The sequence below is a fragment of the Cnephaeus nilssonii genome, assembly GCF_951640355.1.
Source record: "Cnephaeus nilssonii genome assembly, chromosome: 1".
NCBI lineage: Eukaryota > Metazoa > Chordata > Mammalia > Chiroptera > Vespertilionidae > Cnephaeus > Cnephaeus nilssonii.
In genome coordinates, this window is record NC_137072.1 from 92,279,705 (window position 1) to 92,304,009 (window position 24,305).

The window sequence follows — 24,305 nt, forward strand, 5'->3', positions numbered from 1 at the left end:
CCACCAAACTAGTATTATATAAAATGCTGAAATGTATTCTTTAAGAAGAGGAAGAAGAAGAAAAAGGTAAAGATAACAATTATGAACAACAAATACGTATCTATCAACAAGTGAATCTAAAAATCAAGTGAATAAAAAATCTGATGAACAGAATAAACTGGTGAATATAATAGAATCAGGGGTATAGAAAGGGAGTAGACTGACAATTATTGGGGGGGAAAGGGGTGTGGGGAGGGTGGGAAGAGACTGGACAAAAATCATACGCCTATGGATGAGGACAGTGAGGTGGGTGGTAAGGGCAGAGGGTGGGGTGGGAACCGGGTGGAGGGGAGCTATGAGGGGGAAAAAAAGAGGAACAATTGTAATAATCTGAACAATAAAGATTTATTTTAAAAAAAGAAATAGGGAAAAAAATAATACTTCATTAAAAATGAAAAATCTAAAAATAAAATAAAATTGCACAGTAAGCCCAAAGGGAGTGTGAGCCTTAGGGAAAAGGAAGAAAAAAAAGACATCATTACATGAATACATGTCTCTAAATGAATCTGTAAAACCTTCCCTTGTGAAAGACATTCAAAAGGGAAAGATGGCCTTGAAAGGTTTATTCTTCAAACACTCTCTTCTCCTGACACTCTACTCTCCTTGGATTTTCTCCTACCTCTACAGGCTGCTCCTCCTAAGGTATTCTTTGCAAGCTCCTCTTCTTCCATTTGTCTCTGCTCGTTGGGGGTTTTGTACTAAGAGATTTTATCTCTTCATTTCAAACACTCCCGCACTGTCTCAAACATACCCATGACTTCAGTCACCACCTAGATATAGCTAACATCTTCTAAATCTGTATCTCCAGGCTAGAATTCTAAATTCATTTATTTACAAATATTTATTACACTCCTACTATGTGCAAACCACTGCTCTAGGCTCTGAGGTTCCTGCTGTCATTGGGCTTGCAAACAAGTGGGAAGTGGGAAGTGGGAAGTAAATAAATATTGAAAATACCAGTCAGTAATAAATACAATTTAAAAGAGAATTAAAATTAAGATAATATTAAAGACTTATTGGGTGGCTACTTTAGATTGAGTGATTAAAAAATGATGTGCAGAGATGCAGTTTCAACTACAATGTAATGACCAGCAGAGGTCAGCCATGTGAAATACACCTTGGATTGAGAAAGCAATTAGAGCAAAGGCCCTATAAATGAGAAAAAGCTTGGTTTTCTCCAGAACCAAAAGGAGATGGTTTGGCTGAAACATAATGAGCAAGTAAGAGTGGAAGCAGGGAGCCCAGGGAAATGGTTATTGCAGTAATCCAGTCAAGAGACGATGATGTCTCACAGTGGTCTAGTACAGGTACAGCTTGTTTTATTGTACCTTGCTTTATTGCACTTCACAGATAATGAGTTCTCATCAACATGAACAAAAAGATTATAATTCACTGCAGGCTCGGATGATGCTTAACATTTTTTAGCAATAAAGTATTTTTTAATTAAGGTGCAGACCTTTTTTAGGCATAATACCATTGTACACTTAATAGACTACATATAGTGTACACACATCTTTTATATGCACTGGGAAACCAATAAGTTTATAACTCACTTTACTGTAATATTTGCTTTATTGCAGTGGTTTGTACTGACCCCACAATATCTCTGAGGATTGTCTGTAGTATACCCAACTGCCTACTAGATATCTGTTAAAATGTCTCAGAGGCACCTACAATTTAGATGTCCAAAATTAAATCATCTTCTCAAAATATACTCCATCTAGCTTTGGTATTGCTAATTTTAGAAACCAATGACATTACTACACAATTGCCCAATGCAGTAACCATGCACTGACCTTTACTTGACCCCTTCCTTCATTCCCCCAAATTCAATCACCAAGCCCTAATTATTCAGCTTCTAAATTTCCTGAGTTTATTTACTCCTTTAAAAGAATCATTGCCATTAGCCTGGTCTAGACCCTTATTTGTATTACTGCCTCCTTTGCAATCTGTTTTCCAGTCTGCAACTAGTTATCATTCTAAAACTTTAAATCTGGTCAAGTATTTCCTCTACTAAAAATACACCTATAGAGTCCTATTGCCTACAAAGTCCAAACTCCTGAACAAAACCCTGATCCGACTACTCTGTTTACCTCTTGAGTTTCATCCCTTGAACTTTTCAAAACTACCCACCCCAACACCAAGATCCTCTACTCACAACTTCAATCACACTATATTACTTGTACTTTTTACCTTCTTTTCCACCACTCATCACACCAATACCTAATTAGATATCCTTCAGTTCCCCAATTAGATATCATCTCCTTATGGAAACCTTTCCTAACCACTTGAGCTCAGGGGCCCTTCCCAGTATGTTCCTGCAGCACACAGTATTTCTCCTATCAAAGGACTTACTATACAGTATTATATTTCTTTGCTTAATTTTCTGTTTAAGCAACAGACTATAAACTCAAAGAGTGGTTCTCACTTGCTGCCATATGAAAAGTACTCAATAAACACTTCTTGAATAAAATAATAAATACGTGAATAAAGGACTTCTTTTTAATGCTGCACAGCAAATTAGACAGCCTGAACAAAATCTTTTCAAATGCATTGCTAAAGTAGCAAAAAGTTTTCTTAAGAGGGCAAAGCGAAGGAAAAACTGGGCCTCTAGAGAGTAAGTGAGCACACCAAAGCCAGCTTTTGCCTTAGTGATTTCTGTTGAACTTATACTTTTTGAGCTTCTACAGAACTTCATGGCTACAGGGGGCATGGGAGACCAGAGAAGATGACTATTTCTGCTCAAGATGGAGACACTCAGAAAAAAAGTGTCTGCTAACAGAAAACACTCAGGAAAAAAGCCACACACCTGGTATAACCGTGAACTAAAAATAATACACACAGAAGGGAACAACAGGGAAGCATGCCTGCCTTTACTTTCCTGTTACGTAGCAAGGGGAAAACTCCCCTGAAAACCCTAAGAATAAACCAGCCCTCATGAAAATTTGCACTCAGAATTCATGCTGCCAATGTGGTCTAAAAATGTAAAGCAGAGAATTTAATATGGTCCCAAGTTGTATTCCCAGTAGCTAAAAGGCAAAAAGCAAACTCTCAATACAGGACCACATCTTCAATCCAGAGACATCAAATAATTCCAAGATACAGAACTGCACAGAAAATGAACAACTCTTGGTTAAAAAACACAAATATGGTATCATAAATGAAAGCAAGAAACAGAGAAAAAAGATAATGTAATAGGAACCAAAAGATTTCAGATAGTATAATTTTCTGTTGGAATATATAGTAGTTATGTTTAATGTGGCTAAGTAAGAAAAGAAAAGTTTGAAAATATAAGCAAGAAACATGAGATGAACCAAGCAAGATAAAAAAACAAATACTTTCTAAAAATGAAAAATATAATAATTAAAAGCCCAACATATGTATGAATCAGCAGATTAGAGGTAACTTAAGAGGTAATTAGTGAATTAGGCAGACCTAAAAAAAATAATCCAGAATAGAAATATAAAAATGACAAAAATAGAAATATAAAATTCAGAATAGAAAATATGGCAGGCTTAGAGACATGGAAAATAAAGCAAGATGTAACATATTTCTAATGAGAGTTCCAAAAGGAGATAAGAGAGAAATGGAAAGAGACAACATTTGAAGGGACAGTGACAGAGAATTATAGAATTCCAGAACTGTATAAAAACATCAGTAAGATTTTTTTATAGTTAAGTTCTATCAAATATTCAAGAAACAAATATTCTCAAACAAATCATTCCAGTATACAGAATGATTTTAAAAGATTTATACATACCTGCTTCATCAAATGACGGTATTTTTTCCACTTGGAGAGTTTTTGATCCCTGCCCTTCTTTCTGAACATTCGTAGAATACAACTTTACTTGATTCAGTGTACAAAAGTATGAGTGACTACAGGGAACCACATTTGAAAAGCTTCCAAATGTCACCAAATTCTGCCATTCTAAAGGAAAAAAATTATTTTAATTTCAAACAAACACAAGAATTTTTATACCCAATAAAACATGCCTACTATGATTAGTATGAGAAGTTTTACAGAATAACAGTAAAACTTTCATACTGCAAGATACCCAAATGTACAGTGCCAAACCACTCTCTCCCCTGGAGGTGGTTCACTGACACCTAGGTATACAGGGATATAATTTTGTAAAGAAAAAAGTAAAGGATAATACTCCTATTTTCTCTCATTTGTAAACTTAATCACATGGAAACCTTTAAAATATATTCTAAAAATTCATATTATTCAGCTATTCTGAAATACTCATTTTATATGCTGCTTACATGTTAAAAAAAAAAAAGGCATGTACTTTTCAAGATATAGAAATCTTGAGGTGGGAGGAGATCAGGAGGGCTTCCTACTTAAAATGCCCATATACTAAACTACTCAAAATTATGTTCTCTTTCTACTAGCTGCAGATTTATTCCTTTCATTTCCTAATCAATGAGTGAGTTATGGGGATTTTAATTGAGGGAATAGAATATTAATTATGAAGCACTTCAGCTGCTGCATCTGGGTTGGTTATGGGCTTTAGAGGGCTGAAATACAGAAGGAAAAAAAAGACTCCACACTTGCCCTGAAGTGGTAGAAAAGCAAATCTGTCTACCTCTAGGCTCATGTGACCCTTCTCTTTTATTTATACGTCTACTTATAATTCTTCCTAAAAGAATTCAAATCCTGTCTAGTTATAACATCCCGGAAGCCAATTCCAGCATGTCATAATTTCAAGAGTTTCATCGAAAGGTTGATGGAACTTGGAGACTCAACAAGGGCTGAGTCACATGTTATCACCTATTGGGAATGGCTAAAGGCATTCCCCCAAACCTGAAAAGGATACATAAATTGATTGTTTGCTGCCAGACAGCTCATGGGCATCTTCATCTACATGTTATTGCCTCCTGTTGGCCAAACACCTGAACAGCCACAGGCAATTCCCCAATCTGACAATGGACTCTGTAGACTAACCCTGGCCTATGATGTGTATATCTCCACCTTGCCTTAGGACAAATTGTTAATAAAAAGCAAGGGGTCCTGAGACAAGAACTTAGTTTCTTCAGCCCAGCTCCTCTGCCCCCGCCCCCCAAATGCCTTTCAAAATTACATTTCGTCTCTGGACTCTTTATTAATTTACGCACAGCCCCTTCTCCAGATTCCAGAACCCTTCTAGATGCCAGATCAAGACCCACCGGCGATAAATGGTGCCCAACGTTCAGCAATAACATATATAAGGTGTCCCCAGAAAATGTATATACACACTTTAAATAACTTTTGTTAATCCTCACGCGAGGATATTTGTTCCATGATTTTTAGGAAGAGTAAGAGAGAAGGAAAGACAGAGAAACACTGTTGTGAGAGAAACCTACCAACTGGTTGCCTCCAACACAAGCCCTGACCTGGGAGGCAACCCGGGCCTGGGAGGGCCTGGGAAGAGCCTGCAACCGAGGTACATGCCCTTGACTGGAATTGAACCTGGGACCTTTTGGTCTGCAGACCGATGCTTTATCCACTGAGCCAAAATGGCTAGGGCCACTTTGAATAATTATAAACACAGTGTTTATTACAATACATTTCATTTTCAAAATTGAGCTATCAGTTGTTAAAGTGTGTATACATTTTTTGGGGACCCCCTGTATTTTCTAAAGGTTTAGATGTATTAATGAAATTATATTGTGAAATAATTGTTTTTCCAAGACTGGCTGGTTAAGTATTTAAGAGTTAAAACTTCTCTAAATGCTTAATAATGATCTTACAAAATGTAAGAGCAGAAGGCAGATATATGCCTTCTGAAATGAAAATAAATACTTTCTTAATGGCTCAGCAAATTCATCAGGAACATAAAATACTGTAAATGTTGAAGATAATTTGAAAAGCATAAGGGACAGAGGCAGCATAAGTATTCACTCGTTTCAGGCTTGGAACTTATTTGCTTTAAAAACTTCTTGATGTCAACGTACTTTTTCATTTGGCAAATAACTGTTGAAGGCCCAGTATAGTTTTGGTCATTTGCCTCTATTTCTTAAAGTCTGAGAAAAGCAAATATAACAGTGTATCTTCTTGCACATTAAAATATGTAGGCTACCAGCAAAATTAGTGAAGCAAAGGCTAAAGCAAATTCTCCCAAGAAACCCATCCTCCAGGAAAGCATCTTCACAGCAGGCCAATAGTGTTGTCTTGTTAGCCCTATTTGAAATATCTTTTGTGATTATTACATAACAAAGACAATATGCCACAACACCTTTTTTCCCCCCACTCACTGAATGAAATGATTTTATAGAGACTGCACTAAGGTGTTGAAAGAGGGATTACTCCACAGTCTAAAAATCCTTCTTCAGGAGATGACAATGTTTCCATGACTTGATCCTTGGGGTTTTTTCCTCCTTAGATTTTAAAACATTTTATTATAAAAATTTTCAAACATATGCAAAGGTAGAAAAAGCTGTACAATAAACACCCACATACTTAATGCCTACTTTCAATAAGTATCAACTCAGAGTCAACCTTGTCTCATCTCTATCTATACCAGTATCTCCTCACCTCCATATTAATTGATGCAAAACTCAGACATAAAAAAATCTATAATAATAAAAGCATAATATGCTAATTAGACCAGACATCCTTCTGGACGAAGCCGCGGCAGTGGCCGTGGCAGCGGGCAGGGGCTGAGGCAGAGGTGGCCACCGCCACTGCAGTGGGAGCCGAGCCCCTTGCACGAATTTCGTGCATCGGGTCTCTAGTTTCATTCATAAACATTTCAGGATGAATTCTTAGAAACAAGAACTTTTAAAAGTAAAAACTAATAACAATTTCTTAATATCATCAAATACCATCAATTTCCAATTTCCAGTTGTTATAGGTATTACAATTTTTGTGTGTGTGAACAGATCCTAACAAGGTCCACATACTGTGACCTTTTAAGTCTCTTTTAAGCTACAGGATGTCTTTTTTTTTTTTTTAAGAGCAGTTTTTATATTGAAGAGACCAAGATGTTTGTCCTAAATTTTTGTCCTGGTAGTTTTCCAATCTAAATTTTGTTGATTTAATTCCCTGTATAGTTTATCATGTTCTATATATTGATGGAACTAAAGGCTTTATCCAGGCCTGGTATCTCAGTTGGTTAAAGCATCATCCTAATAAACCAAGGTTGCTGGTTTGATCCCCGTCAGGGCACATACAGGAATCAACCAATGAATGCATAAATTAATGGAAAACAAATCCATCTTTCTCTCCCTCTCTCTCTCTAAAGATCAATAAAAAAATAAAGGCTTTAAGAAAAAAAAGAAAAGAAAAAGAAAAAAAGAAAAATAAATAAATAAAGGCTTCATTCAAATTCTGGTTCTTTTTATTACAACACTATTTGTTTAGGTGGTGATGAGTTCTTTCATCAAGAGCCACATAATATTTGATTGTCTATCTGTGACAGTGTATGCTGTTGTTCAAAGCCTAGAACCATTAATTCATTAGGTGGTTACAAAATAGTGATAATTTAATTTTATCACTTCTTCATTATTCATCAAATACTTCTACAAAGAGAACATTCCCTTCATTTATTTGGTTATTCAGCAGTATAGTTCATATAGGAAAATCAGGCTAAATACTTAACTCTTTCCCTTATTTCTTAGTTCTCAAAATAATGAGTTCATTACCATCCTACAGTAGTGACAATTAATTTGTGTGTGTGCATGTACTGTTATGATTTCATAGATTTAAACATTATTTGATGTATTTCAATCCATTTTAGTCATTATCCTGATTAATGCTCAGACTGTCCCATTTTTGGCTAGTAGTCTCTTCAAATGGACACCTGTGTCCTTTTGGCACTATCCTAGTAACCTTTGATAGCTTCCTTGCCAGCTGTTTTGAAAAGTCCTTAATTTTTAACTTCAGGAAAATTTCAGGTATCAGCAACTTTAAAAGTACATATTTGGGCCCTGGCTTCTGTGGCTCAGTTGGTTGAGCACTGTCCCATGCACTGAATGATCACTGGTTCGATTCCGGGTCAGGGCACATACCCAGGTTGTGGGTTCAATTCCTGGTTGGGATGCATACAGGAGGCAACCAATCAATGTTTCTCTCTCACATCGATGTTTCTCTCTCTCTCTCTCTTTCTCTCTCTCTCTCTCAAATCAATAAATACATTAAAAATTTTTGGCATTAAAATTTTACACTATTAAAAAATTACACAAAACTTACAGAATGCATTACTACCTTTAACATTTTATATTCTAAAAAATACACACGACCACATTTGAGTCAATAAAGCAAATATACTAGTAATACTTTACACATAGCAGTAAAAACACAAACATCTGTCAAATAAATGATTTAATTCATTAATTAATTCTAGGAGGCAGAAAAACATTAAAAAATATTACCCACCATTAATACCCTTTCTTCAAGGTGACTTCTAAAATAAGCTACATACAGATCAGTCTTAAGTTTGGTGCTCACTCTTCTGCAGGTCTAGACAAGGACCTTCTTTTTGCTGTACAAATAAGAGCGATTTCTTCATCAAGACTGCAAGCTACTGGTATTTTATCAGTCTGGTCACAACAATTCCTCTTCTCCGCTTTTATTTTACTGTACCTCTGTAGCTCCTAATGACCACTGCTACTGATCACCTCTTGTCATCCCTCTCCAATCTGGTTTGTCATCTACCACTTACTCTGGCTTTCAGAGGAAATTTAGCCTTCTTTTTCAGACTACAACAATAAACAACACAAGAAACACTTTTTCTCCCATGTAAACTGACATACTGTACATGTTGTTAGGTAGTAACAATAACTAAAAACAAACAGAATCAGAGGCAAATGTGCACCCTGTCTTTTAGAGGCCAGTCTCATTATTTAAGAAACTATTTCAGTAGTTTTCCCCCAAAATTTCTAAAGCACTGACATGTTGAAAACTAAATCATGGTTACTAAATCACTTAATTTTAAAGAGGTTAGTAACCGTGAATTTAAAATAGACAATAAGTAGAATAGCACAGCAAAAGCTTGCTTGGCCCATACAATATACTATTATTATATAGAATACTATATGCAAAAACTGTTCTTTATGGTATTATTTATCATAGCAAAAACTAGAAACAACTTAAATGTTCCCCAAGAGAATGATTACATTATGAGACATCCCTGTATTTTCATTGTGTGTTCATCAAAAAATTTTAATAACATGTAAAAATACTCATGCTATAATGTATTTATAGGAGACAAAAGAATAAAGTCTGAATTCAACTATTACAAATGTTACTGGTAAAATATTTGGATTTTGCATAATTTTTTCTCCATACTTTTCTGTATTTTCAAAAAATGCCTAAATTTTAAAAACTAAAATATTATCGTTGCTAGATTACTTTTAATATTATTACTGCTAGTATTAACACACTATCTCTAGTTTACTTTTATGCTTTCAGCTAGGCAAAAATGCAGAGAATTCTCTTTTATGCCTAATCAGCTAACAAGCAAAAGTGTGACCTCAACTGGGTAGCTCAAACCTAAAAGACTAGTGCTGATGTGATTTTTCTCCAGAACAGAGTAAGCAATAGGACATCTTTTTTTTTTTTAAGTAAAGAATATGAGATGCTGGCAACTTCCTGCACTGCTTCTTGGCATACATCTCTATTGCCTTGCTTAATTCTTGTTAATATTTGCTTTAAAAAAAAGTAAAAACAGTAACAGGAAAGCTAGAGTCCCAGGCCAGCATATGTAATGAAACAGTCCATGCTGGCTACTTTCTAGCCCAGCACCCTGCGTATTTCTTGCACAACACTTACGTTTTCTCATTCCTAGTGTCTGCCCAATAAAGGTGAAAACTGTGTCTCTTGTTCAGCATTACACCATAGTAACTACAATGTCTAGCACCTCTTTATTGAATAATCCTTACTCACAAAAACTCGATGAAGAACATACTAAGGTTACCCTCATTTTACAGTTATAAATCCGATCATTAACTTGAACTACACAGAATCATGCTGTCCGTCTGCCAAAATGGTCTCTTATAATTGTCAATGTTCCTATTAGTTATTTAAGGGAGGGAGTTCTGGGGACAAAAGTTAAATTGTTAAAATCCCTACTCTACTTTTCTTTTCTTTTCTTTTTTTTTTAAATATATATTTTATTGATTTTTTCCAGAGAGGAAGGGAGAGGAATAGAGAGCTAGAAACATCGATGAGAGAGAAACATCGATCAGCTGCCTCCTGCACACCCCCCACTGGGGATGTGCCCGCAACCAAGGTACATGCCCCTGACCGGAATCGAACCCGGGACCCTTCAGTCTGCAGGCCGACGCTCTATCCACGGAGCCAAACCGGTTAGGGCTCTACTTTTCTTATGGTAGTAAATATGACCACATTACAGGAATAAAATACAAAGCTTTAATTTCTATATTTTTATTTAAAAACTTTCATTAATCTCAGATTTAAACAAAAGCATGTGTCTGTTCATTTGATATGCGGTAAGTACTTAAAGGAGCATCCTCTGACCTCAAATTTTGGTCATTTTTTTTTTTTTTATAAATATATGAAAAAATAAGCCCTAGTTGGTTTGTCTCAGTGGATAGAGCGTCAGCCTGCGAACTAAAGGGTCCCAGGTTTGATTCCGGTCAAGGGCACATGCCTGGGTTGTGGGCTTGATCCCCAGTAGGGGACTTGCAAGAGGCAGCCAATCAATGATTCTCTCTCATCACTGATGTTTCCATCTCTCTTTCCCTCCCCCTTCCCCTCTGAAATCAATAAAGATATATTTAAAAAAAAAAAAGTTAAGTGTTCTATGCAAAGCCAAAGAAACTTAAAACAAAAAAGATATATTCACTATAGAAACTAAGTAACATTTTATTATTTAAAAGTATATGTTTATTGTAGATCATTTGAAAAACACAAAGCTAAATATTTTTCCTAGAGAAACTCAGTTAATATCGCAGTATATTTTCTTACTAAATTTTTTCTAATTTTACCTAATAGTACAAGGGCATTTTTCCATGTCACTAAATGTTCTAAATTATTACTTTAAAAAGGGGTTGCATATATCACCAGCCCATAATAAATTTACTATATTTCAGTTTTTAATAATTTATAATTATGTTGCCAATTTATTACTATGAATAATGAACTTATGCACACATTTTAATACATACCTGATTATTCCATTAAAGTAAATCCCTTTAAGTAGAATTGCTGGGTCAGAAGTTTTTATAAAAGTTTGTAACCTTTAAAGTTATTTTTATACAAAGAATAACTGATCTATAAAACACTGGTCAACTATATGTCCCAATCAGTAGTAAGAAAGTTCCTGCTTTCCTGGACTCTCAATATGAGGCATCATTATGAAAAACTTAGCCAACACAGACAGGCGATGAGTAGTAAACCCTTTAAACTTATATTTCTATGTTTATTAGTGAGTATAAAACATTTTTGCATTTTTATTGGTCACTTGAACTCTTTATTTACCTCCTTTGCCCACTTTTCCACTGAAATGTACATTGGTTTACAAAAATTCTTTTTAAATTAGGGATACTAACTCTAACTGTATCCGATAAAGTAGTCACTGTTCATTGAACACTTGAAATGTGGCTACTCTAAACTAAGATGTGCTGTAAGTGTAAGATACACACTGGACTTCAAAAATTTAGTACAAAAAGATAACGTAGACCTAGCCGGTTTGGTTCAGTGGATAGACCGTTGGCCTGCGGACTGAAGGGTCCTGGGTTCGATTCCGGTCAAGGGCACATGCCTGGCTTGTGGGCTCGGTCCCCAGTAGGGGGGCGTGCAGAAGGTGGCCAATCAATGATTCCTTCTCATCATTGATGTTTCTATTTCTCTCTTCCTCTCCCTTCCTCTCTGAAATCAATAAAAATATTTTTTAAAAAGATAATGTAAAATATCTCAATAATTTTTATATTGATTACATGTTGAAATATTTTTAATATACTGGATAAAATATATTAAAGTTAATTTCATTTCTATTTTTTAAAATATGGCTATCAGATAACTGAAAATTAGATACATGGCTCACATATTTCTTTTGGACAGTACTGCTCTAGAATACTGTTTTCCTTTTCACCTTTAAATATTTTCTGTGTTAAGTTTGACAAACAGATATTTCTCATTTTAAGTATACAAATGAAGCAATTGTTTCCCTCAAGGTTTCCTCCTCTCTTTACTCTTCATAAGTTTTTCCCAATCCCATATTCTCCCACACAGGAATTTTATAAGCATAGAATAAACTTTATTTCTTGACAAAAAAGTATGTTTTTAGAATTTTTTCCCAAAAGTTCTTCAAATATTGTTTTCTTCTTACACTTAAACAGTACTCTTTTTCTAAATGATTTTTAAATTTTACCATAATTATAGTAACCCTTTTAAAACAATTTCAGTATTACTGAAACTAAATTTTCAGAAACAAGATTATTTTTAAAACCCACTAAGTGTTTTTAAGTGTGAAAACACATTTTAATTTTTTAGCAATAAACATTCCAAAGAACTCTGCCAAGTCATTCTGACTGGTGAGATAGGAAATTATTATTTATGGTTCCCAGATGATAAGAGCACATAATTTTTGACATGCCAGTTACAGAGAATAGGATTACATATTACACTATTTCAACTCCTTTTAACCAATATTTGAAGGGCAGTTTTGCCTAAATTCAACAGCCACTACAACTAATTTAAATGCAAAGTGCAGAAATTATGTGGTCAATAGAGGCAATGCTATAAAGTTTACTTGGGTATTTTTTGTTGTTAATCCTCACCCGGGGATATTTTTCCATGAACTTTTAGACAGTGGAAGGGAGGGAGAGAGACAGAAAGAGAAACATCAATTTGAGAAAGACACATGGATTGGTTGCCTCCTGCAGGAGCCTGCTGGGGACTGAGCCTGCAACTGAGGTATGTACCCTTGACTGGAATCCAACCCGGGACACTTCAGTCAGCGGGCCGACACTCTATGCACTGAGCCAGACCCGCTAGGGCTTACTTGGGCATTTTTTAAAAATATATTTTATTGATTTTTTTACAGAGAGAAAGGGAAAGGGATAGAGAGGGGATAGAAAGTTAGAAACATTGATGAGAGAGAAACACAAGGTACATGCCCTTGACCGGAATCGAACCCGGGATCTTTCAGTCCGCAGGCCGACGCTCTATCCACTGAGCCAGACCAGTTAGGGCCTTACTTGGGTATTTTAAAGTGAGTATAACCAAATGATTCATTCTGCTCATAAGAGAATCAGGTATCTTGCCAATATAAGAAAGCTCAACAATTATACTTTTCCATCACCACCAAAAAGCCTCAAGAACATTTCTGAAAATTTAAGGGCCTGTTTTTACCTTTATTGCAAATAAAAAATACAAATGTATTATTTGCACAGCATAGGCGTTGCCAGAGCTTATAGTGTACATTTGAATAACTTGACAACTTCTATTGCGAAGTCACAAACATCCTACAAGTGTTTCAAACATGAATTTTTGAAAAATGTCTCTGCAAATACTCTGTATCCTCAAGAAGCTGGAGGACTAAGGGTGGATTTGGCTCAGTCTCCCCCCTCACTGTTTCTATCACAGTTTTCAAGTGTCACCCTACGGCAGGCCAATCTATGGCCAAAAGGGAGACAAGCCTGATTAAGACTTACAAGCTCAAAACTATTTTGGAAACTATCGGACAATTTGAATTAGAAAAGAATGTTGAAGTAGAGGGATAAAAAATTACAGCTCGGTAGATATTTTTTCACCAAAAAGATTGTTCAACGGAAAATAAAAGATTGTTCTTTTGTTTTTCAGCCAAAAATTGGGCTCAATTCAATGACTGTGAGATGGCCATAACCTCATATTTAAGAATGATTTGTAGCCTTAGCTGGTTTGGTTCAGTGGATAGAGCGTCAGCCTGCAGACTGAAGGGTCCCAGGTTCGATTCCGGTCAAGGGCATGTACCTTGGTTGAGGGCACATCCCCAGTATGGGGTGTGCAAGAGGCAGCTGATCGATGTTTCTCTCTCATCGATGTTTCTAACTCTCTATCCCTCTCCCTTCCTCTCTGTAAAAAAATCAATAAAAATATTTTTTAAAAAAGAAAAGAACTGTTTCCTCATTTCATTAAAAAAAGAATGATTTGTAAATGTCAAATAGCAACCCCCCGCGCCTTCATCCTTTTAGGAAATTTAAGAAAACAAGTTGGGAATACGAGAAAGGAGCAGGGCAAGAAAAGCTACTCCGCTACACGGAAGGTGAGTCGTGAGCTCAAAAGACCTGGGACTTGGAAGAGTCAGTCATTGCCCAGGCCAGGGGGTGAGAGGAGAGGGTGTCATCGCGGACACGGCGATGTGCACTTAGTGTTTGTTAGGTGCAACGTGGACGGCTTCAAGGTGGCGACCCTGTCCGCAAGTTTCTGCGAGACCTGCCCTGTGCTAGGATCGGAGGCGACACCAGGGTCACCGAGGCCTGTCAGGAGCCCCCCTGGCGGGGCGGGCCAAACTGCAAAGGCGGAGACCCGAAAGGGTTTGGGGCCGGAGGAGGGCTAGCGGGCGCACTGCCCCGAGGCGAGGCGCCGAGCGCCGAGCTCGGCCTGGCCCTCCAGTCCGGCTTCCGCGGAATCGGCGGCCGGCCGGGGCGCGACACTCACCCTGGAGCTCGCCGGAGCCGCGGGCCGCCGCCCCGCAGCGCAGACGGAGCCGGCACAGGGAGGACCAGCCCCATCTGTGGGCCGCAGCGGCGGCGGCCAAGCCCGGCAACATCCTGGCGGGGCAAAGGCCCCTACTCGGACAGCGTCTCCGGCCTCCGCGCCACCACCGGCACCAACGGACTCCATAGACCGGGGACCAACGAGGTACCGGCGAGCGACGACGCCTGCGCCGCCACTGGCGGCCTCAGTGACCCGGAAATGGAAACGTCATTTATGGACGCCGGCGCGGAAGCAGCGGAAGTGACGTAACGCGGAGCGCGAATCAAGAGATTCTGAGTCCGGGGACCTAGACTGGGCCGGGGTGGGGAAGGCGTGGCTGCAGGTGAATTTTGGTGTGTATTCTTTTTTTTTCTTTCTTTTATAATATATTTTTTAAATTTCTTTATTGATTAAGGTATCACATATTTGTCCTCATCCCCCCATTCCCAGCCCACACCCCTCCCCACACATGCCTCCACCCCCCTGTTGTCCTTAACCGCTGGTTAGGCTCATATGCTCTTTTTTTAAATGTATCTTACGGTTGAAAGTATTACAGGTGTCCCCTTTTTTACCCACTGACCTCCTCCACCCCAGACCCGCCCCCCTGGTGTGTATTCTTCCTGTCCTCCTCCGCACCTGCACGTTTACTCCTTGCCTGGAAATCATCGCGTACGTGGTTTGCACCTTAACAGTCAAGAAAGCCTTGAGAGAAGTGACAGCCTTTGGGGCTTTTGCTTGCTTTTTTACTTTTTTTTTTTTTTCCGAACTCGAAACCCGAGCCATGTGTTGTTCGTGGGAAGAAAGGTGGGAAGGAAGGACGGACGCTGGTCTTCTGATTCTCTCTCGGGTGCCTGCCCGGATAAGTCCAAAAGGAGGCCACCATGTCTTCAGTGCTGTCCGAACCTTGACCGGAGCACATCGTTCTTCGCCTGTAATGCCTTTTTGCACCCAGGACCACGAAGGCAAGTACCGAGTTCGGAATCAGTTACTTGCCCTACTAACCTTTGGACCGCAGATTCTGGTCTGTAATACGGTAGAATAAGCATTTTATAAATTCGAGATTTGTCTGCATAATCGAGATGCGCAGACATCGACACCAGGAATCAGGCTGGTCCCAGAAAGAGCCCGCACCGATATTCGCCGCGGCGTTAACTGTGTTTATCTCTGACATGCTTATTCGGGTCTTAGCGCAAACTTAAGAGAGGCCTTCCTTGACCACCCTTGCTGGTTAGGCCTGGTTATTCTCTGCCTTGTTGCCCTGTATGCATTTCAAGACACGTATCACTATGTGAAAGTATCAATTTTATTTTCTGTCTCAAAATAGAAAATAAAGTGTCGTGATGCTGGAATCTTGTGTTTTGTCCATTGCCGTTTCCCAGGGGTTAAAACAATGTGTGGCACAAATAAATTGGTTGAATGGGAAGCACAGTACTTTATTTTCAAATTAATCTCAGCCACTTAACTATATTACTACACAATAGCTATTTCGAGGGGAAATCAATTAGCATATTCCTAATTTTAAAAGAATCAACCGTCTTCTACAGACTGAGATAAGTAAAGCCAAATTAGTGAAGTCCTGGTGATTAAATTACATCAAGATTGGTAAGCAAATTTAACTTCCTAAGGCAAACATAGCTTAAACATTAAGTGGTCAAACATTTAAAAATGCTGTTCACCACCACATGTTCTTTCCTTTCGGGATCTCCCATACTCACTTCCTCATGCTACCCATTGAGCTGGTCTCACCCACACCTGCCAGGCTGGGGTCAGGCAGACCCACTATGGGCTATGAAACTAAATGCACTATACTAGCACCTTGGCAAGGTCCAATTGGATGAGTTGCCTGGGCAGCCACAGTGTGGCCCACTGCTTCCCCAGACATGCTTGGGTCCCACTTTTATTTCTGGCTCCCGAGGAGGGCCTTCTCTGTCTGACCCTCAGAGATCCTGGTCCTGAGATTGGCTTCTGATGTGGGCTGAAATGTGCCATCCCCCCAACTTCTTATGTTGAAGCCCGAACTGCCATCACGTCAGAATGTGACTGTATTTGGAGATAGGGCCTTTTAAGTGGTGATTAAGTTAAAATGAGGTCATCAGAGTGGGTCCTAATAAAATCTGACTGGGATCCTTAGCAGAAGAGGAATTTGGACATCCGAAGAAACACCAGGGATGTGCACACACAGCGGGAAGACTATGCAAAGGCACAGTGAGAGGGCATCCATCTACAAGCCAAGGACAGAGGCCTCATCAAAACCAAACTTGCCACACCTTGATCTTGGACTTTCAGCCTCCAGAACTGTGAGAAAATACATTTTCTGTTGTTGAAAACACCCAGTCTGTTGATATTTTGTAATGATAACCCAAGCAAATTAATAGACATTACCACTGGCCTTTACTGTTTTCTGCTACTACTACTAATAGTAAAAATAAAAGTTAACCTTTATTACATATCAAAAAAATGCTGTTCCGTAAATATTCATAATCTCAAATTGGCTCAAATATCTGAATATTACTATTAAGATAGACTTTAACAGAAATTCAACTTTATGATATAAAATACATAAGGGCTTAACTCTTAATTTTATGATAACTATGTAAATATCACTAACGTTTGCTGTAATACTATTTAAATGCTTTAATTCTTAAAAATAGCCCCTGGTTTCAACTATCATTTTAATCAAACTGATAAAAGCTTCTTAGAGTCTATTATGTACTATAGAATTTTAATTTTTGTTTATATACATTTTCTGATCATTCTTTTAGAGGAATATTCATCCCTTCTGTGATAAATATATTTTTTGTGGGGTTGTTAAAATAATACAGCTGCATGATATGCAAAATGTTGGTGCACAGTACATTTTCACCAGCATTATTTCCTACCCTCCTTTCCACTGATATAGTTGGGGTATAACTTGACTTAAACACTGTATTAATTTTTATAAACCTCCAGAAACCTTGGCTTGCCAAATAAGTTTGAAGAATAAAGTGGATTATGCTTTTTTATCTTGTTTAACCCTCACAATGCTATATCACATAATAAGGTCTCCAAGGACTTGGATTAAAATATTTCTGCAGTTGTCTTGGTGCTTATACCTATATTGTCATCATATACTTTGTTCTGCTAGGCAGTCTTCAAAATTTCCCCTAGTGCTGGAAATTGAGGCAATTTCAGTTTTAGAGTTCGTTAGAGGAATTTCCTTTGACCCTAAATTCTTTGAGAAGTCCCATCCTTACCAAGAGACTGCTTTAATGCTCCACTTGAGACACATTCGGCAGTTGCCTATATGTATAAACAGGTAAGATTCCAGCATCATGGGGCTTATTTTCTATTGGAGGAGACAAAATTTTACAATAAACACATAGAACATTTTTAAATAGTGATATTCATAGTAGTAGTATTGATCATTTATTAATTGCCACACCCTCTATTATCTCATTCATGACACTTTAGCAAGTTATAGATGAAGAAAGTAAGGCAAAAAGATCTTGCTCTTTACCACCACACTTCTATGTCAGTGGGTTTTGTCCTTTGAAAGAAAATAAGAGGTTTTTCAAAAGATGTGAATGGCAATGTGGTCTTTCATTGTTTTCTAAAATATAGATCAAGAAAGAGCATTTCCCCAGATTTTCTTACACCATTTATGTGTGATCAACATATTAAATTGTTTTCATTTTGTGAGGATTTGTGATATAAATAGATGCCTAAATATAGGTAACTATTAAGTCAGATAGATGAAAATAGAAGTAGGAGAGAGGTGAAGTGTCAGTTGATTAATACCATACACCAGAATGCCTGCAAGAATGTCTGAAATCAAAAATATATTTAAAAAATAAAGGCAATGTCCACCAGCTTCTACCAAATATGTGTGTATTTTATCTATATACTAGAGGCCTGGTGCATAAAAATTCATGCACTGGAGGGGGGGGTCCCTCAGCCCAGCCTGCCCCCTCTCTCAGTCCAGGAGCCTCAGGGGCGGGAGGCGACATGGTGGTCAGGGGAAGGCGATGCCCCATCACACCTCTGCTGCTGCCACTGCCAGCAGCGCAAGCCTCAGGCTGCTCTGGGAAGCTGGGCAACCGCCATCCGAGGCTTGCCTGTGCCTCGGGCAGGCCCTGAGAGGCTGGGCAGCTGCCATCTGAGGCTTGCCTGCACCTCGGGCCGGCCCTGGGGGGTTGAGGTGACTGGGGGCCTCCGGAGGCAAGCGCATGGGCCCAGCCTTGCCATGCGCCTGCTGCCCCGGCGGGGCTGAGGGGACTGGGTGCCACCATCTTGTGACTGTGGGCGCCACCATCTTTGAGGGCGGGGCAGTCAATTAGCATATTCCCTCCTTATTGGCTGTGGGCACCATCATCTTTGAGATGGCATGAGGGTCAATTAGCATATTCCCTCTTTATTAGATAGGATATAAAAGCCTAATATGCAAAGTGTCCCCTCAGGAGTTCGACCGACTGCGAGTTCGATCGCTCGCTATGACATGTGCTGACCACCAGGGGGCAGCATGAAACGAAGGGAGGCCCTGGCTGGCAGCTGGCAGCTGCTAGGCACCCTACCTGTGCATCTGCATGCCCCCTACTGGAGATTGAGCCTGCAACCCGGGCATGTGCCTTTACCAAGAATCCAACCGTGACTTCCTGGTTCATAGGTTGACGCTCAACCACTGAGCCATGCCGGCCAGGCAGTGTATGTATTTATATATTTTTTAAATTCCTAAATCTTTACACATGCATCTTAATACTAACAGGTTTTCCCATCCACCAGGTCTGTCCATGTCTAAAGCCAGTTCCCCAGTTTAGCATCACTGCTGGGAATCAAGGAGAGAGAAATAGGTGGTAATATCCATCATCCTTAAAAAAAAAAAAAAAAGGTTTTATTGATTTTAGAGAGAGAGGAAGGGAGGAGAGAGAGAAACATTGATTGACTGCCTCCCGCACCCCTGACTGAGAATTGAACTGGTGACCTTTTGGGGCAACACTCAATCAACTGAGACACACTGGCCAGGGCTTCCTCTTCTTTTTGCCTCAAATATCTATACAAGTGGGATAGGACAGGCCTAGATTCTTGCTCTGTTTTATTTTCAACCGTCTGTGAACCCATCTTCCAAATATTTCAACAGCATGGACATCTTCCTTAGAGTTTCATTGTTCCCACTAACTCTAGTACACTTTCTCCTGACACCTCCAACATCCCTTGTCATTGGGGAGCTTGCTGGAAAACCTTCATCTGACATGTATCAGATTTCTGTGAAAAGTTTACACCAAATATCCAGGCCTTTATTTTATAGCTTGATTTTTTTAAATTAAAAAATAGGTTGAATTGAATTGATTCTGGTATTAATTTTGGCTACATTTACTTCTGGACACAAACAGCTACAGAGAAATTGAGACAAGGGGGTGGAGTTGGAGGAGAGGGAAGAAGCCTGTCCCTGCCTTGTTTCCTGGTTAAGAAGGAGCCAGCTTTGGAGAAGGGAAGCCAAGCTGAATATATGCCCTTGAAAGCTGAGGCCAGCACAACGCCCGTGAAATAGTAAACAAGTTTGACTGTGGTTTTGGCTTATTTACAATAATGAGTAAATCAATTGAAGAATTTCAAATTTCTCTTTTTACTTAAACAGAAGTAGGCTATTAAGAGCCATAAGACTTTCCAAAGAATTTGGGGTAAATGGAAGAATTAAACAAATAAAAAAGAACGAAACAAACAAAAGAAAATCTTTAAATAAGCAGCAAAAGAATAATTACTTAACCCACATGGCTGTGACAAATGAAAGGCCAGAGTACACAAAAATAATTACTCATTAACTTGCACTGTAGCATCTGCTACATGTTATTTCAGCAACTGAATTACACAGTAATGACAGAATTCTAAACTTAAGTATCTAATAATTTAGCAGTCATTCCTGTTCCATATTTGCAAAAAAAAAAAAATTTATTGAAAAAGTGGTTAAATAGTATCACGACTAGTCATAGAATCTAATACTGAGTACATTCAAACTGGCCAGCAGCTGCTCACTGACTGACCTAGCTGTTGAATACAGTGGTTTTTATGGCAACAAGTGAGAACCTCTAAGATGGTTCAATATTTTACACCCTCCCTATTTTTTTTTCTAATAATGGGCTTGTTCTCTTATTCCTTTTCCATAAGTAAAGAAAGCATCTAATTATTTAGTCGCTGCACCCCCAGCCAAGAAGTACAGTCTGTGATGGAAACTGTACTCCAGACAATGGGTTTTGGCTATTTATGAGGATGTCAAAAGAGAAAATATGCAACTGCTAAAGCTTAGAACCAAGGTCAGAAATGAAGACATATAAATTTGAAAGCAGACAGATTGTATAACAGTTGCTATTGAAAACAAATTCTGGATTAAACAAAGTTTTTTACTAAATTCAGGTATCCTTATCTGGAATTTATTTATTTATTTAAAATATTTTTAAATGATTTTTGATAGAGAGGAAGGGAGATGGAGAGAAACATCGATGTAAGAGAGAAACAGCGATCGGCGATCAGCTGCCTCCTGCCTGGCAATCTTTTTAGTGCGTGGGATGATGCCCAACCAACTGGCCAGGGCTGGAACTTTTCCTTAAATGATAGAACTCGGTGCCAGTGAAGGACATTTATATTTTGTGGCTGCCCAGCATATTTTGAACATACTTCCAATACTGTGTACTTTACTGCGGGAAAAGGAAAAAAAATTCTCCTAACAGGTCAAAAGTTTCTCTTTTGCCCAGAAATTTATTAACTTGTGGGTTTACCTCCCCAAGGTAGGTGTTTGGAATTTGCTTTCCCAGGCTCCTTTGCAGCTAGGGCCCACAGATGTGACAGAGGCTCTAACCAAGCATTAGAAAGGCTTCAAACGGAAAGAAAAAATGGGAAAAGCAAGGCACCTCTTGGAATATATTCTAGCAAGGGAAGAGATGTAAGGCACAGATACATCCAGTTTTCAGAGGTAATAGGGGCAGAAGTCCAGGAGAGTGTCCCCACAATGATGATGACTGTCTCCAATAGAAACTGCAGTAAGAAACTATCTTTGCTTTAGCCGGTTTGGCTCAATGGATGGAGCAGTGATCCTATCTAGCCCCAAATGTACTCTCTTGTCTGTCTTCTTTAATCCTTCACCGCCCATCCTCAGGTTCACCCCTGGCTGTGCTGTACACGGTTCAGTTTTGTTGCTTTTCTGGGCCTGGAGCTGAAATACAACTGAGGTGTAAATGTTCTCTCTAGGGAGGAAAGGTCAGGGGGCCCAAACTGTTGCAGAAGACCAGAGAAAAACCAAGCAACACTTTAGAGAAAAGGAGTTATACTGTTTATTATGCCGGCGGACTCAGCGAAATAACTTCCCAAATCTGAGTAAAGTAACATGCAGGGGGCTTCTCTTTTATATCTTTCTGGGGTCTTTGTCCCTCAAATATGGATTATGCTTCCAGTCCCTTTGCGGGCTTTGCAAAAAGGTCCCAGGTGTTGGGGGTCTTGACACCCTATCTGATGGTCTGGCCTGGCGCCAGCACTAATAACCCCCACCCTCTGGGGCTGTGCATTGTTCAGAGTTTATGGCCTCTGTATTTAAGTAACAGGTTTTATAAGGCCAGCTTCTGGGAAAGAGGCAGTGACTTAATTATAGGTTATCAAGAATGTACACTGGGCTTGCTGGCACAGATTCAGATTGCTAGCCCCCCAAATATCAAGGTGACGTTGGAATTAGCCTTTTTAGCCTTCTCAAAACTACATGACCAAGATATGCTAGGGGAGAAAAGGACACCCTGGGGGCAAGGTTCCAGCTACATTGTTCTTTGCTAGTCACCTGGGGCTTTCCATCCTGGTGACCTTTTGTACCTGGTTCATTGTCCTTGCTCTGCTCATGTCTATCTGCCTACCACACTTCTTCTCTTAAATTTAAATTCTTTATTGTTTAAAGTATTACATATGTCTCCTTTTCCCCCCATTGACCTTTCCCCGGCCACTCCCACCCCCAGCACAAGTCCTCACCCCACAACTGTCTATGTCCACTGGTTATGCTTATAGGCTTGCATACAAGTCCTTTGGTTGATCTCTTACCCCCTCTCCCCACCCACCCTCCCCTGCCTTCCCTCTGAGATTTGATGGTCTGTTCGAAGCTTTGATGTCTCTGGATCTATTTTTGTTCATCAGTTTACGTTGTTCATTGTATTCCACAAATGAGTGAGGTCATGTGATGTTTATCTTTCTCCGACTGGCTTATTTTGCTTAGCATAATGCTCTCTATATCCATCCATGCAGTTGCGAATGGTAAGAGTTTCTTCTTTTTTCAGCACCGTAGTATTCCATTGTATAGATGTACCACCGTTTTTTAATCCACTCATCTGATGATGGGCACTTAGGCTATTTTAATCCACTCGTCTGATGATGGGCACTTAGCTATTGTACATTGTGCTGTTATGAACATAAGGGTGCATATATCCTTTCTGATTGGTGTTTCTGTTTTCTTGGGATATATTCTTAGAAGTGGGATCACTAGGTCAAATGGGAATTCCATTTTTAATTTTTTGAGGAAACTCCATACTGTTCTCCACAGTGGCTGCACCAGTCTGCATTCCCAACAGCAGTGCACAAGGGTTCCTATTTCTCCACATCCTCGCCAGCGCTTGCTGTTTGTTGATTTGTTGATAATAGCCATTCTGACAGGTGTAAGATGGTATCACACTTCTATTTTTTAAAAAGCAACAACAACAACAAAAAAACCCCACACCCTTCTATTAATGTAGCCTCTATAATTCAGTGTTCTAGAAAATGGAAAGGAATGGCAGGGAAGAACACCCCATCTCATCATACATAAATAATTGTGATCTTATATTGCTCTATTCTTTAAAAGAATGAACAGATATGAAGAGTGGTTAAATGTATTACAGATAGTCATAGATCTGTGTGAAGTAGGTAACTACTGAAACCTGGTTCTGACCCGTATTCTATGCTTTTACCATTATATTACAACTAGTGCCCAGTGCACAAAATTCATGCACATTAAAGGGAATTGGAGGAAATATTTTAATATTGCTATTTGCCCTTTCTCTATAATAGAAGTGTCAGAGATGAAAGAAAATTAGTAAAATGTATATGAAAATCTCCCTCCTGTCAGAGTCTGGGGTATGCCACGGGACCTAGAGTCAAGTCCCCGCCCACCACCCGCAAGTGCTTCAAAAATGGAGACCCATACCCGGCCAGCCCAACCCCCATTGGGTGAGACCCAGACCCGGCTGGCCCCACCCCCGTCCAGCCCCTCCAGGCGGGGGGTGCAGCCTCAGGTCCCCCGGCCCAGCACCAGGCAGGGGGTGCAGCCTCAGGTCCCCTGGCCCAGCACCAGGTGGGGGCCGCAGTCTCAGGTTCCCCATCAAGCCCTGCCGGGTGCGGGGGTGCAGCTTCGGGTCCCCTGGCCCGGTGCAAGGGCGGTGGGGCGTGGCCTGTCAAGGCCCGCTGGGTGGGGGCTATGGCCTGAGGTCCCCTGGCCCAGCACTGGGGTCAGGGGCACGGCCTGAGGTCCCCGTCAAGCCCTGCCAGGCGGGGAGCGCGGCCTGAGGGCCCCCGGCCCGGCGCTGGGGTGGGGGGCATGGCATGAGGTCTCCTGGCCTGGCACTGGGCAGGGGCCATGGCCTGAGGTCCCCTGTCAAGCTCCGCC

General features: G+C 39.6%; 1 protein-coding gene and 1 long non-coding RNA gene across 2 annotated transcripts in view; one reads left to right on the forward strand and one right to left on the reverse strand.

Moving 5' to 3' along the window:
• The window catches only part of SLC30A9 (solute carrier family 30 member 9), a 75,758-nt gene extending 60,834 nt beyond the window's left edge, over window positions 1-14,924 (reverse strand). Inside the window, exons 1-2 of the mRNA XM_079777818.1 lie at window positions 14,627-14,924; window positions 3,800-3,967 (exon numbers count right to left, since the gene is read on the reverse strand). Coding sequence (XP_079633944.1) covers window positions 3,800-3,967; window positions 14,627-14,738 — 280 coding nt within the window. The 5' untranslated portion in view covers window positions 14,739-14,924. The remainder of the gene's footprint in view (window positions 1-3,799; window positions 3,968-14,626) is intronic.
• A 28-nt stretch (window positions 14,925-14,952) lies between these two features.
• On the forward strand, window positions 14,953-18,369 carry LOC307103480. Its single transcript, XR_013813819.1, has 3 exons — window positions 14,953-15,018; window positions 15,445-15,627; window positions 16,800-18,369. It is a non-coding gene; the product is annotated as an uncharacterized lncRNA (long non-coding RNA).
• The last annotated feature ends 5,936 nt before the right edge of the window (window positions 18,370-24,305 follow it).